This window comes from Arvicola amphibius, chromosome 4, assembly GCF_903992535.2.
Source record: "Arvicola amphibius chromosome 4, mArvAmp1.2, whole genome shotgun sequence".
NCBI lineage: Eukaryota > Metazoa > Chordata > Mammalia > Rodentia > Cricetidae > Arvicola > Arvicola amphibius.
Genome location: NC_052050.1, coordinates 26121684 through 26137224, shown reverse-complemented (window position 1 = coordinate 26137224; position 15541 = coordinate 26121684). Strand labels below are relative to the sequence as shown.

General features: G+C 40.7%; 1 protein-coding gene across 6 annotated transcripts in view; it reads left to right on the top strand.

Annotated features, from left to right (window-relative positions):
• The window catches only part of LOC119812836 (speckle type BTB/POZ protein), an 85698-nt gene extending 70736 nt beyond the window's left edge, over positions 1 to 14962 (top strand). For all 6 annotated transcript variants that reach the window (XM_038327816.1, XM_038327811.1, XM_038327813.1 and 3 more), the window contains 5 exons: positions 3890 to 4067; positions 7781 to 7836; positions 8299 to 8421; positions 12531 to 12673; positions 13991 to 14962. In XM_038327816.1, coding sequence (XP_038183744.1) covers positions 3890 to 4067; positions 7781 to 7836; positions 8299 to 8421; positions 12531 to 12673; positions 13991 to 14135 — 645 coding nt within the window. In that variant the 3' untranslated portion in view covers positions 14136 to 14962. The remainder of the gene's footprint in view (positions 1 to 3889; positions 4068 to 7780; positions 7837 to 8298; positions 8422 to 12530; positions 12674 to 13990) is intronic.
• The last annotated feature ends 579 nt before the right edge of the window (positions 14963 to 15541 follow it).

Genomic DNA, 15541 nt, shown 5'->3' with positions numbered 1-15541 from the left:
CTCCTTAATAATTTGGGCCATAGGAAATTTTTGTGAAAATTTTCAGCTTGTTAACCCTTTCCAGTCACGTATATTGAAAACAAATACCCTTTAGCTATGAAGGTGCCATGTGTTCCCCCTTCTTTGCCTATGCAGGTAGAAGAGTCCTCTTTGTAAGTTGACAGTTAAGATGAAATAGGAAACATCATATAAAATATAAACACCACTTGTAAAATATCTAGACATTAGCTTATGTTTTTAAAATATCCTTTCCATTCTCAAGAATAGACTATTTCTTTGCATAGACTATTCCTTTGGTTGTGTGAGAATATGTATTTTTGCCCAATTTAAATAAATATGTCTATTCATAATTTTCTTTTTTAGTGAATTGTTGGTATGCATTAGTTATACTATATGGAACAACTAATACTTGCTTTTTCTTGACCTACAGAGATGTTAGCTTGCTGTGTAGCATCTTGGTAGGTTATAAAACATGTTGATGAAGCAAGCCTACACTGATATCTCGGTAACTAGAGGATAGCCTGTGTGCTGTTCTCGTATATGGAATACTTGTCCCCTGACCAAAGAATGAGGCAGTTACTTCACTTTTTATGTTATTCCCTAATGTTTATGTGCCTGAACAATACATTCTTAAGATTTACTTGGTTTTGAGCTTTATAAAATTGATTTGAGATTTAATGTTGTCATCTAGGACTTGCTTTTTAAAAATATTGTTTCTAAGATTTATACTTTAATGCAACCACAGTTTATTTTTAGTACAAGGGAAAGTCTGTTTTATGATTGTGTGGTTTGTTCTCTTACTGATTGACATTCAGGTTGCTGCTAGTCTTCTGCTGCAAATGATGTGCTACGCTATAAACAATGTGTGGCATTTTCTTATTTTTTTCAATTTTTAATTCTGTAGACACTAAAGAGACTCTCATGGATTATCCCTTTTGTAGAGATGACTGTACAAGATTTGACAGTATTTAGTCTTTCATGGCTATTAAATATTTCCATGGATTTCCCCTTTAGTGGATGAATATATACAAGGCTTGAGAATCCTTAGTTGTTCGTGAAATTTTCTTTAAAATTTTTTCTTTGTAATTTCCTTTTTTAAAAAAGAGAAGTTAAAGGCAAACATGGTAGCCCACACCTTTAGTCCCACACTTAAGAAGGCAGAGGCAGGCCCATCTCTGAATAGGAGGACAGCCTGTTCTACAGAGTGAGTTCCTGAAAAGCCAGGGCTACACAGAGAATCCCTGTCTTGAAAAAAAAAGAGAGAGAGAGAGAGAAGAAAAAGAAGTTGACTTTAAAAGTGAGACCCTCCCATAACTTGAAACTGTAGATTATACAGTCTTCCTGAGACATTTTCATGCATTCATTTATAAGACGACATAAATGTCACAGTCACGTCATCTTCACAGCTGCAGTTCTGAATGAGTCTCCATAGTCAACTTTATAGGCATTAAAAAAACTTTAATTTTTCTCAAAATGGTCTCATTTTAGCATCATCATTTGCAAAGGAAAACAATTCCTCTCTAAGTTAAAAGTTTGGGCTCTGAAGACTCATTTCTGAGTGCCATTTAAAATTTATTTTTAATTAAGCGTATTTAATGTTGGTAAGAGGTGCCAGACATTCAGGGCTCTGGAGATTCCAAGCATCCATATATCTACAGAACAAGCCTGACTCAGGCAGTAAAGGTACATTCTCCTTCCTGCTGTGTTCCTGTCTATGTCCAAAGAGGAGAATAGCCCTACTGGGGGTGTCACAGTCTTTGGGCTCCACTCATTACCCAGCATGTATCTAGCCAGCAGAACGTCCACTGGTAACCATAGTTCATTTGAAATTCAGCTTAGCTTTGCCAATTCATTTACCAGTCTACTCAATTGCTATTAAGTGTTAATGATTTTGGGCTCCTGTCAGCCTGATTTAATTCAAACTAGAAACATAGTGCCAAAAGCTTTCTCCATTCTCTACATTGACCATCCCTGGGGATTCCTGCCTTTCCCTGTGAGGAAGTAGGATTTAATTGGTCTTTTCCTTTTTTTTTTCTAAATTAGTATTTAGAATTATAACTGGGAACAGACAGCTCTCACTTTTAGTGTTAATATTATATCAAAGAAGTGAGGATACTAATATGAGAAAATGATTGAACCAAATTAGAAATCTTACCAAAAAAAAAAAAAAAGAGAGGATCTCTGTGGGGTGGTTTGTGCTGGGTCCTGGTTTATTAAAATATTGTTATAATCTGTTCCTGATAAATGTGCTCTAATGCTGAGCACATTCATAATTGATTAGCTTGACTGCCTCCTTGTGCAAGATCATAACAGTTTTAAACAAATGAATAAGTTTTTTGACCTGGTAGTAAATACCTCACTCTTACACAGAGGGGATTATAGGTCATTTGGATCAAGCATTAACTTTGCCTCTGGGTTTATGACTGCAGCTAAAGGATGACTTGCATCTTGAAGGTCAAAAGAAATCTGGGTCATCAAGGATGTTCTTAAACTGTCTTTCTCATCAGATTCTTAGCAGTAGAAGAGCAGGGAGTTAATTCTCAAGGCTTGAGTTCTGCTTGAACTTAACTTTTCTAACATGATGTGTTTGTTGTAGGAAACAAAACACAGTATTTGTTGGGTGCATGGCTGCTTTGCAGGATGTTATTTTTTGTTTAATGACTAGCATATTTTATAATGTTAATGTGATTTGTAAGTCCTTATAACTGGTATCCTAACAGCTGACTTTCACTAACTCATCTAAAAATTTAGCTTGATTTCTGTCTAGGTTGAATTAATTTAACTAGTTGAAACATGCTTCTGAAACCAGAGTGGAAGGTTGGAGGAGCCTTCCATACAATTGGCATTGCCATTCTGTTCCAGGGGTGTTAAGTGCATATCTAAGTTGCAGTCAGCCATCTTTAATGTCATTGTCACAGATGACTGAATTCAGGTGTAAAACTTATGGTATACTCACCCAGTTTCCCTACTGGAGGTTCTTCCTAGTCTAATCTTTATGGGTTGTGGGCCATCATGTTCATTAATCAAATGTCTTTGAGAAATGTCAGCTACTTACCAAGCTCTACAGAAACCACAGTTTATCTGTGTTTCCTGACTTAACTAAAATAAATGAAATGCTTTTGGGCTTAAGTTACTAGATTTCTTTAGAGTTTTATATGGTGACTGTAATCGTTTGAAAAATAAATGGCTCCTTAAATGGAGTGGCACTACTAGGAGGTGTGGCCTTGTTGGGGTAGATGTGATCTTATTGGAGGAAGTGTGTCACTGTGGAGGTGGATTTTCAGGTCTCATATATGCTCACGCCATGCCCAGTGAGACAGCCGCTTCCTGTTGCCTACAAAATGTAGGATTCTCAGCTACTTCTCCAACACCATGTCTACCTGCACATTGCCATGATCTGCCATGATGATAATGGACTGAACCTCTGAGCTATAAGCCACCTCAGTTAAATGTTTTTCTTTATAAGAGTTGCCTTGGTCATAGTGTCTCTTCACATCAATAGAAATGCTAACTAAGGCAGTGACCTCTATAGTAGCTCTTTGTGTGTGTGGCCTTTCTTTTAAGGCAGGATAAAGGGAATACTTGAAATTGAGCATTTGTTCCTGTCAGTTTCTCTTTGGTAGCTGTGCTTGGGTTTGCAAGGAGATGGAACTTATTAGAAACTGGAGAAGAACTTATTCTGTGAGGCTGTTATTGTCTACAGTGTGGTATGAAAGAAGTACGATTATAATAAATGGTTAATTGATTCAAAGGAGAAAGTCTTGATTTGTGGAGATAGTTTTCAAGAAAATGTGTGGTATCTAAATCTTCTATTTCTGCACTGTGGCAGAAGTTCTCTCTCCACTTGCTGGTAACAAAAGCTTTGTTTCTGTCTCCTTATATCTCACAGGTGAGTGTAGTACAAGATTCCGTCAATATTTCTGGACAGAACACCATGAACATGGTGAAGGTTCCTGAGTGCCGGCTGGCGGATGAGTTAGGAGGACTGTGGGAGAATTCCCGATTCACAGATTGCTGCTTGTGTGTAGCTGGCCAAGAATTCCAGGCTCACAAGGCTATCCTAGCAGGTTAGTATTTATTTATGGTTCACTTTATAATTTTTTTTTCTTTTTTTTGGTTTTTCGAGACAGGGTTTCTCTGCAGCTTTTTTAGAGCCTGTCCTGGAACTAGCTCTTGTAGACCAGGCTGGCCTCGAACTCACAGAGATCCGCCTGCCTCTGCCTCCCAAGTGCTGGGATTAAAGGCGTGCGCCACCACCGCCCAGCTCACTTTATAATTTTGATGCAATAGGAAAACTAGTGGCTGCAAAATTGCCTTTGGAACAACTTCAGCTTTTGAACTCTGCACCTAAATACATTTTCAAAGTGCATTTTCATTTTGATATTTTGAGACAGCTTAGGCTGACCTGGAACTTCCTATGTTGGCCCAGACTGTCCTCAAACTTTCAGTCCTAACCCCATCCTCACCCCCCATTCCCAGTGCTAGAATAATAGGCATATGCCATCATACCTGTACTTTATTTTTGTATTCTGAGGACAGTTCTCATAACCAAAAAGGCTACTTTTCATAAAAGTAGCATTTCTGGTTTGTCTTGAATGGACTCTTAGGCTATATCATTTTCAAAGTGTAAATGGCGGTTATATAAAAATATTACATATCTTTGCATTGGGAAAGTAGCTCTTAGAGTACCTAAGAGCAGGTGGTAGCTCCTAGTTGGGCTTTGGATGCAATGGAGAGGATTCTGGTCAAGGGAGTACGTATTATCAAGCTGAGACTTAGGCCTCAGATGGTTAAGTTTTCTCTTCACTATAAACATACAAGAAGAATGAGACTTGCTACTGACCCAGAGAATCAGGTCTTGTTCTATCAGGTTTTTGATATTTAAGACCAGAAAGATTCACCCAGAGGAGGAACTGAGAGAAGGTTGCCTTCACCTTATAGAAAATGGGAGCCATAGCTACACGCTGCTCTGCAGAGTACAGAGCATAAGAGAATATTGTGTGGCTCTCCAAGTAACATACTTCTTCCCAGGACTCCTCTGTTGAGACATCTTGACTCCATCATTCTAAGGTTTACTCTTGAAACAAGCTCAAGCTGTCTCATGTGACAACTTCCTATTTTCTGCCTCAACTAGGTTGTCAGTGCTGAAGGAAGTGAGCAACTCAGACTAGTGTCTGCCTGTATAGTGAGGCCCTCAACGTGTTTCTTTTTCTTCTTCTTCCTTCCTTCCTCCTTTCCTCCCTCCCTCCCTCTCTTCCTTCCTTCCCTTTCTTTCTCTTTCTCTTTCTTTTAATGTTTGTTTCTTGTATGTGTGGTACAAGCATGTTTTTGCACATGTCTATGCAAGTACATTACTGTGTGTATATGTGCAGAGCCCAGAAGTTGCATGTCTTCTTCTGTTGCTTTCTACCTTACTTTTTGAGCTGAGGTCTCTCATGCAGTTTACCATTTTTACTGAGCAGATTGATCAGTGCGATCCAGGGATCCTGAGGACATGGGAGGGACACAGTGGATCCCTCCCATGGCTCTCCCATGTCCTCCCAGTGCTGGTGTTACAAATACATGTCTGGCTTTTAAGTGGGTGCTAGGGATCCAAACAGAGGTCCTCGTGCTTTGTACAGCAAGCATTTTATCTGCTGAGCCATCTCCTCGACTCAACTCCCCATCCCGCCCAACCCCCCAGTGTATCTTTTTGTAGATGCAGTCAGTCAGCCTCCTTCTTTTTTTCTTTTTTTTTTTTCTTTTTTCTTTTTGGTTTTTCGAGACAGGGTTTCTCTGTAGCTTTGGAGCCTGTCCTGGAACTAGCTCTTGTAGACCAGGCTGGTCTCGAACTCACAGAGATCCGCCTGCCTCTGCCTCCCGAGTGCTGAGATTAAAGGCGTGCGCCACCGCCGCCCGGCTAGCCTCCTTCTTTTTCCCAACAGTAGATGTTTCAGACTTCTGTCATCCCCTCTAAATTCCTCCAACTCCTAAAGGATGCCTTTGCCCACATTTCCTTCCAAGAGGCCCTCTTGTAGGAGCATCTTTGACTACTGTTTCTTCACCTGTCTTCTCAGTGGCAAGGAGGTATCTCTAACTTGAGGATGAATGGTTCTGTATACTTCTGCTCTCTGAGTCTTGCCCTGCCTTCCTAGAAACCTGGTTCTCTCAGTGCATGTGCTCTTTTCCCCACATACCCTGAGCTTAATTTCTTGAGGTAGCACATTCACTGTATGCTTCCTTTCTCCACATTGTCCTCAGTTCACCTCCTTGCTAGGAAAGAATTTTCCAAAGTTATGTGAACTACCTGATAGTTCCTAAGTTGGAAAGGCTGCAGATCACATCCTAGTTGACTCCGTGCTCCAGTTTTCTCCTGGTTCTTTGACTACTTTGTTCTTTTCCTTTATGGTTCAGGATATCGAACTCTAGGCCCCACATATGCTCAACAAGCACTCTATCGCCAAGCTGTATCTCCTGCTTGCCCCAGCTATTTCTCCTGTGTGCCTTCCCTTTCTTTTCTTCACCTATTCCTTCATGCAGCTGTCAGCCCTAAGAGTCTGCTTCAGTATTTCCTCTATTCTTGCTGGGAATTCTGTTTCATTGCATTAGCTGTGGTCGGCCTACTGATGACTTTCTAAACCCCACCTGCTGCTGTGGATCCTTCCTTTGTATTAAAGTACCAGTCCATGAGCACCATATAGTCTGTAATTCTTCTGAGATAAGATCAGAAGGTATAAATAACCTTCTGAAATAGATTAAAATACTGAGATTCACATTCAAAATCTTAAAAAGTGGGGAGAAATTTCTGACCAGGCTGACATCACACTCGAAATTCTCTTACCTTACACTTAATGCGTCACTATGCCTCGTTTATTTATAATTTTTTTGTAAAAAATTAAAATATATATATACATACATATATAAAGCAAGAGAAGCAGGGGTAAATGGTTCAGGTTCAGAGAGTTAAATGATTTTTACCAAGAAAATGATTAGAAAATGGCAGAGCTAAAATTAGTTCTTTCTGATGTAAACTCAAGGCCAAAAGTTCTGAGTCTCTGCCGCCATCCTACCCACTCTCTGTCCTTCTGCTCTTAGGTACTAGATCGGAAGTGTCAACTTTGGCCTCAACCCCTGATTTACTCAACAATATGAAAAAAAAATTGAGTTCTTTATTACTGTTCTGGTTGGAATTAAGTCTACTTATTTTTTGTGTGTATGTGTGGTGTTTCATGGGTGTTCATGAAAAGTATGTGGACTATAGCACTGTTTCTTGACCTTTTGTCTTCATTCCCATTTCTAAAGAGAAAAACTGAATTCTCTGTGATGAAAAAAAATTAAATGTTAAGGAAGATGGTTTCACCAAACAGGAAAGAGCATAGAACACATAGCTAGAGGGACAAGCAATTTGCCATAAATGTTCATTATCAAGCTAGTGCATGCCATTGAGCCCAGCTCTTGACCTTCTTCCTGTGTAGTCTCTATAGAAGTGCCAGTCATTGTTCCAGCCAAAAGTCCAGATATTAGAACACCCTGCTTACACCATGGAATACCTTCCAGTTTGGAGTTCAAAGTCTACACAAGTAGTATATATACTATTGTTGCCCAATATAGATAAATAATTTCATTAAAATGTGGATGATTAAAATAGAGCCAAAGAAATGTTTTGAAAACATATGTTTTATAATTCTGATGTGATTTGAGGCCTTGGGAATGAAATAGACAGAACAAAGATCATCATTATTACTGGGGTAATCAAGCAATTCCCATGTCATAACCTCATTGTTTCCCTCTCACTTTGTAGCTCGGTCTCCAGTTTTCAGTGCCATGTTTGAACACGAAATGGAAGAGAGCAAAAAGGTGTGTGACAGAATGAACATGTGACTACAGCAAGACCTTTCCCAGTCTGGCAGATTCATTTTCCTAATTATCTTTATCTTTCCATGTTATTAAAGTACTGTTTCTTTAACAGACACCTTCTGAGAGCAGGGAGTGTCCCAGTTGATGTGGACTTAACTGTTCAGCAGATCATCTCAGCGGTTTGGGTTAAAGATACTAGAAAGTCCAGAGATTTTTTTTTAAAAAAAATCACACATGTAGTTGTTTTGCTACTGTCTGTGAGAAAATAAAATAAAAGTAGTGTACAGTGATGGGAGGGAAGGTGCTGTTTACACAGTCAGGAGAGAAGAGGGAGGAGGCTTTCTATCCATGCTAGGTTTTAACTCATACAAGCTGCTTTCTTCACCAGAACTTAACATCAGGAGTATAGTTTAGAACTGTGTTCTGTTGGAATGCTGCTCATTTTCGACTTTTCCGGCACAGAATCGGGTCGAAATCAACGATGTGGAACCTGATGTCTTTAAGGAAATGATGTGCTTCATCTACACAGGGAAGGCGCCAAACCTTGACAAAATGGCTGATGATTTGCTGGCGGCTGCTGACAAGGTAAGATAAGAAAGAATAGGAAACTAATCACAGGACCAGGTGTTCCTGTGACCTCTTCAGTTTTGTGAAAGGGCTTATGTGCTGTATCATGGATGAAGTGAGCATACATACATCTTAATTGTGCAGGACGATCTTACTTATCCTGTTGTTCCAGCACAGTAGTAACCTTTTGGTGCTAGAGGTGTTGTGCTCTGAATGGTAAACTATCGGAGTCATCCAGTGGAGTGAAGGGGGATTTTTAATAGTCACCCTCTTCTTACTCTATCTTAATTTTAACCCGACAAGAATAAAGATTCAGGTAATGCTAACATTTTGGGTTGTACTTTATAATTTTCAAGATATTTTTACTTCATTAACTTATTCAAACTTTATCAAAAAGTCTTGGGCCTATGAGGTGGCTCAATGGTTAAGGTCCTTTGCCTGAGGTTCTGAGTTCAATTCCCAGAACCCACAGAGTGTAGGAACTGACGCCCACAAGTTGTTCTCTGACCTACACACACACACACACACACACACACACACACACACACACACGCCCCACACACAAAACAAATAAATCAATGGATATTTGTGTGTGTGTGTGTGTGTGTGAGTTTTTTTGAGACAGGGTTTCTCTGTGTAGTCCTGGCTATCCTGAAACTTGCTCTGTAGACTAGGCTAGCCTCAAACTCACAGAGATCCACCTGCCTTTGCCTCCTGAATACTGAGATTAAATGCGTGAACCACCACTGCCTGGCTTTTTTTCCTGTCTTCTTTTTTTCAAATAAATGTAATTTTAAAGAGAGAAACTAGTTGGACAGTTGGTGGCACATGCCTTTGTAGAGGCAGGCAGACCAGGCTGGACTTTAACTCACAGAGATCCTCCTGCCTATGCCTCCCAAGTGCTGACTGGAATTAAAGGTGAAGGCTACCACACTCGGTTTACTGATAGTTTTCTCAAGTAACAATAGACAGAATTGCTCCAATTTAGTTTACCCTGGAAGCATTTTTCTCAAGAATCACATCTGATAAAAGAACCTCAGAACACAATGGGAACTGACTTCTATTGTGAAGGCATGTGGAGCCCAATGGCTGCCTGCTTGTGTCCTGGGGCCTGTGCAGATATCACTTGTGAGGTGGCCAGGAAGACTGATATTTGCCCTGTAGAATTGCTCCCTGTGTGTTAGGCAGAAGCAGTTGATGTGGAAGAATTAAAAGGCTTACTTAGCTGCCAGCAGTAGATCTCAGGAGAAAGCAAATGCTTGCTGGGGGTGCTACCTCTCCTATTGTGTCCGAGTTCCAGAACTTTTCTGAAGAAAAAGTAGCTCTAGCTAAGAACGCTAAAGCCTTCTAGTTTTTGCTATGAAGAATTGTCTCCTTATACCTCCTTTTGTGAGGGTGCCTAGACTTATCACAGAGGCTTTATCTGTGTTGAGCATTTTGGAGTATTACTAAATGTGAGGCATATAGACCTAATCATTGCTCTTGATGAAGATTGGGATAGTAACTATTTTTGTTATCACCTTTGGAGACTTGATTAGTAGTTGGCAACATGAAAACTCCACATCCGGGGGCTGGAGAGATGGCTCAGTGGTTAAGAGCATTGCCTGCTCTTCCAAAGGTCCTGAGTTCAATTCCCAGCAACCGCATGGTGGCTCACAACCATCTGTAATGAGGTCTGGTGCCCTCTTCTGGCCTGCAGACATACACACAGATAGAATATTGTATACATAATAAATGAATAAATAAATAAATAAATAAGGAAAGTTCACGCCCTTCTAGTCAGCCTCATTTCTGACTAGTAGAAACTTGGTTTCAATGGAAATAATGAGAAAATATTCTCTTTAAGCTGGGTAAAATTAATACAGTCCAATGCTCATTTTTTTTTTTTGTTTATTTTGAGGCAGGGCTTTGCTCTGTAGCCCCAGCTGCCTTCGACCTCACAGTCACCCTGAACCTTACTCAGTTCTTGAGTACTGAGTTTAGCTGAGTGTCTCCAAACTTTCATAGAGTTACTATGGTTCTGTCTAACCTGCCTCTGGTTTCCAAAGAAGTGGTCCCTTGTTCTTATATACCTCAGGTCTTTATCACTTCTCTTTGAGGTCCTGTAAGAATGATGAGTACTACAAAGCCCACATTTTATACAGAAAGACTGAAACTCAAAGTTACACATACCTAGAGTCAAAGTTAAAAACTTCTATGTTTCTGCATTTTCATTCTCTGCCAAAAAGCTAATTGTGACTTTGGGGCAAGAGGAATGGGAATTAGCCCGAATTGCCACTTGGATGTTGGTTTCAATGCAGCATGTTTCCTTCTGATTTAAAAGAAAAAAAAAAGTTGAATCCCAATAGTGCAATAAATTTATGAATGAGAAGTTGCCAGGCAGTGGTGGCACACACCTTTAATCCCAACACTCAGGAGGTAGAGGCAGGCGAATCTCATGAGTTTGAGACCAGCCTGGTTTACAGAGAGTTCCAGGATAACCAAGGCTACACAGAGAAACACTATCTCAGGAAAATGGGGGGCAGGGGTAGTAATTGGTAGGTGCATTTTCAAATTCCGTTCAGAATTTCCCACTGCGTAGCCTTTGCTCCAAGCCTGTTTGAAAGCAGGCTTTACCTTTACACCTCTCTGTGAGTTTAGGAAAACAGTAAAAAAAATCTTTCATGGAAGGATCTAAACATCTAGAATTTACCCTGGAGGCTGAAATAGCTTCTTCTGAGCCTTTTCAATCTCCTGGGGGACGTGTGTAATTAGACCAAAAACAAAATAAAACACGCTGGCCAGGCCTGGGAGACACAATTTCAATCTCCTGAGTAAGTACTGCCATTAGGCAGGGTTTTCAGGAGCATAATTAAGAAAAAACTTTGTCCCCCAAGAGACAGGAGTGGCTACTTTGGTCTAATTATGCAGGCGGGATCAGAGCTATTCACAGCAGAAGTCCTTTTAAAAGAATGTGTAAAGAAAGGTAGGAGGAGCAGTCTAGTAGCACTGAAGAAAAACTGAACGTCTGCTCAACTTTCCCAGCACCCTCCTCTCTTACTCGTCTAGTGCCATTCTCCTTTTCCATGGAAACTGTTTTTCCAGTTACTCAAATGTAAGAAATTAAACTGGCACCAAAACCAATAAAGCTCCATTCTGCTTCAGGAGATCACAGTGCCAGCAGGTATGCCTCCTTGCCTGAAATTCATAATAAAATTGTCTTGGTTTGGTTGCCATGACTCAGCCTGGAGGGGCATTGTGTCATGATTCTGAGGCCTGAAAGTGGAGGCTCTGTAGAGAGCCTGGAAAGCCTCATAGCAAACGCTTCTCCTGTGAAGTAATTAATGGCATTTTGCTCTGTGCCTTCTTTATTCCTAGTAAGTTCATGCTGTGGTAGAGCAGGTAGCAGAGTGGCATCAGACTAGTCAGCGGATCAGTGTGCCCAGTGGCCTAGACTTTTCATTTCCAGAAGTTTGTGTTGTTTGTTTAGAAAATAGAAGTTTTAAACTGAAATTGAACCAGGGTTTCTGCTGCTTTGTCCTTTACCCTAAGAATCTTAACATCAACCCCAATAAAGTAGGACTTAATTTATCTTTTCCTATTCCAAAGGAGCCTTTGATTCACCCTCACTCAGGAACAATGTGGTAGAAATGCTGGTGAAAACTACCACAGGGTCCCTTTTCACAGCTTAATAGGTCTTTGGGGTATCTTGCCAGGGTAGTGACACTGCTTAGGCAAAACAGCTGTGCTTTTAGCTCAGTTGGTTATAAGTTGTAGGACTATGGAAGTTGTAATAAAATGTTCTGCTGGCTTGCAGGTGGCTAATGCATCATTGTCAAGGTAGGTTTAAGACAGACAGGTAATGCAATGAGCTTTGGAATAAAAATCTGCTCTGATTGCCATTTTCTAGCAGTAAACTTTGGAATTTTTGATAGATGCTACCCACCATATTTCAGTTGTTTTCTTTTCAAGCTTAAGCAGCGGCCTTCAGAGTGTGGTTGTGCTTTATAACTGTGGTGGTGGCTTTTCCTGCACTCTGCAGTTCTGTTCAGATACCAGCTATACAGCAGTGCCACTACAGAGAACAACTTCAGTAGCGGTCAGCCCTGAGGACTGCTGCTCTGATGACAGCACTGCTTGTTTTACAGTATGCCCTGGAGCGTTTGAAGGTCATGTGTGAGGACGCCCTCTGCAGTAACCTCTCCGTGGAGAACGCTGCAGAAATTCTCATCCTGGCTGACCTCCACAGCGCGGATCAACTGAAAACTCAGGCAGTGGATTTCATCAACTAGTGAGTAGCATCTTCAAAGTTTTTCTTTCAGAATAATTGGGATAAAGAAATAAAAAGACTTTGAAGTAGTGAGTAAAGTGAGCAAGGAGATTCATTAACCTTTTGGTAGTAAGTAGAGAATTTTTGTCTATCTGTTCAGCTTGACAGTGTTAAAATGGTTTTGCGAGCATGGATCAGGTCCTAGTCATGAGTGAATCCCCTTACTTCCAAACAGCGTGGGAACTGAGCAGTGACCTGGAAAAGCTGTGTGTCCCAGGTGACAGCAACCTCACTTTACTTTCACTGGCAAAATAAAAGATAGACAGATTCCAAAAGAACAGAGGTTCATTTTTTATGAATTGGCAAAATATGTTTTATGTCTCTGGTGGGCTTAGGGAAAGAGAAGGGATGGACATAAACTGATTGTTAAAGACTATTTTGAAAAGGAAACAGTCTACCAGATCTGTTTCTTCACTCCAAGTGACAGGTGCACTTTCTAAAATGCTTTGAAGGAGGTTATAACTGTAGTCCTTCTCATTGCGACATACTCTATTATTTCCTTGCCTGATGGGAAGCAAAAGTTGGAGTGAAAAAAGTCCTCACAGTGCTGGGCGGTGGTGGCACACGCCTTTAATCCCAGCACTTGGGAGGCAGAGGCAGGTGGATCTCTATGAGTTCGAAGCCAGCCTGGTTTATAGGTTTACAAGAGCTAGTTCCAGGACAGGCTCCAAAGCTACAGAGAAACCCTGTCTCGAAAACCAAAAAAAAAAAAAAGGTCCTCAGATAGATAAGGGGTCAAGTTTAATGCATAATGCAGAAGTAATATAATATCTTTAGATCTAGTTACATGGTTGCTTCTGAGGTGTGAACCTGAGACAGAAGAGGAAGTGAAGGACCAGTGTCAGTTCTGTTCAGGCTCACTATATGTTGGATATGTACTTGTTACTTTTTAGAAGGTAACTCAACCATTGAGCAAAAAGCGGCTCTGGCTGTGATGTGCCAGGTGGGAGCTCAGAGCTGGATGTCTAAGGAACCCCTTGCTCTTTCTCTTTATTGTCAACTGTGAATATAATTATCATCAATGTTGACTCTGTCAAACAGGTCACATTTTCAGAGTTCAGTGCCTCAGAGTCCAAGTTTTGGAAATTAGAGCCACAGCCCAATCACCTATCTGCACATTGTCTGCACATTTTTATGCATGTTAAGGGTTCTGTCTTGGGTAGTGTTGATTGTATTGACAACATCTACACCAAACACTGAAAGAGTGGGCTATCTAGGCATCTGTTTGGTCCATGTGCACACTTCCTTTGGTAACCTCTCTCTCTGCATTTCTCCTAGTCATGCTTCGGATGTCTTGGAGACCTCTGGGTGGAAGTCAATGGTGGTGTCACATCCCCACTTAGTGGCTGAAGCATACCGCTCTCTGGCTTCAGCACAATGCCCTTTCCTGGGGCCCCCACGCAAACGCCTGAAGCAATCCTAAGATCCTGCCTGTTATAAGACTCCATTTATTTTCCAGAAGCTGCAGCCATCGTTGCTGCCACTGACCACCAGGTAGACGGCGCAATCTGTGGAGCTTTTACTCTGTGTCAGGGGAAAGACTGTACCATGACCCAGACTTTAAAACAGCACTAAATAACTTAGGGGAACGGGTGGGGGGGAGGGAAGGGCCCAGGACTCGGGGCTGCTCAACCTAATGAAAACCCTGTTGCCGTGTCACCGTGTTCCCTTTGGCCTGACCAAGTTGACCCTGGGATTCAGTTTAGGTGCTGGCCCCAAGCACATCCCAGCAGTGGTACTTTGGAGAAACCTGCCTGCATCTGACTGAGCAGAACAAATCATCAGGTGCCTGGAGCAAAAAGGAAAACAAAATGGACATTTAGTTTTAAGAGAAGGGAAAAAGAAAGAAGAAAGAATTTTTTTTCAGAAATCAGTTTGTGAATTCCAGTAGTATTTATGTTGAAAGAAGCAAAATTTAGTCCTTCCAGCTGTGCTGAACCTTGGATATTTGTGAAAACTCCTCACTACCATGCAAGTCTCAGCAGCTCTTTCTTAGGCACTTACCGTTTGCAAGAACGGAGCCCATCCTTTTATCCTCTTATGAAAAGTGACACATGAAAGCAAAGGGGGAAGGAGGTTATTTGATCTGGAAGATGAGTGTTTTAATGGTAGTGGCTTTTGCAAAATCTTGATTGGTGTTGAAAACTGGAAAAAAAAGTTATTCGTCCAGAATTCATACTGTCTTGACAAGAGCTATGGTTCTGTTTTTAGATATTGTGGAAAATGTTTGGTTTTTTTTTTTTTTTTGGCATTTTTCTCTGATTTTATTTTTTCTTCCCTTCCCCATCCCTTTTTCTAAAAAAAAAAAAACAAAAAAAAGGAGAAGAAATAAATCCAGAAAATACATAAAACAAAAAGAAGAGAAAAAGAAATTTTATTATTATTGCTATGTGAAAAAAATTCCAGCCCAGATTGTCCGGCTGTTTGTACCTGACTTGTCGCCTGCATAGGAGCCAGTCCTGTCACTTCTGATTAGCCCCTCTTCCAAAGGGGAGACTTCCAAATGTTAATTTTTTCTTTTTGAAAATATAAATAATTACTATTTTGTACTGTGTGGTATCTCTTGTCTTTTGTTTCACTTAACTTGGCTTGTCTTTCGGATATGAGTTTTATGCTTACAGGGTTTTGAAGCCCTGGTTTGGTCTTCATCTTTCAGGAATTATATCTAAAATGTCCAAGAAGCAGTAGGGATTTATTTATTCTCCATAATCTCAAGTTTCCTTTGTGAGCATCTGCCAGTCTTGACCTCCTTGAGGATCTGCCAACCATGTCCTATTGAGAGACTGGAACCAGGCCCTACTCTGCCAAGAGAAGCAATTGTAGTGGGCT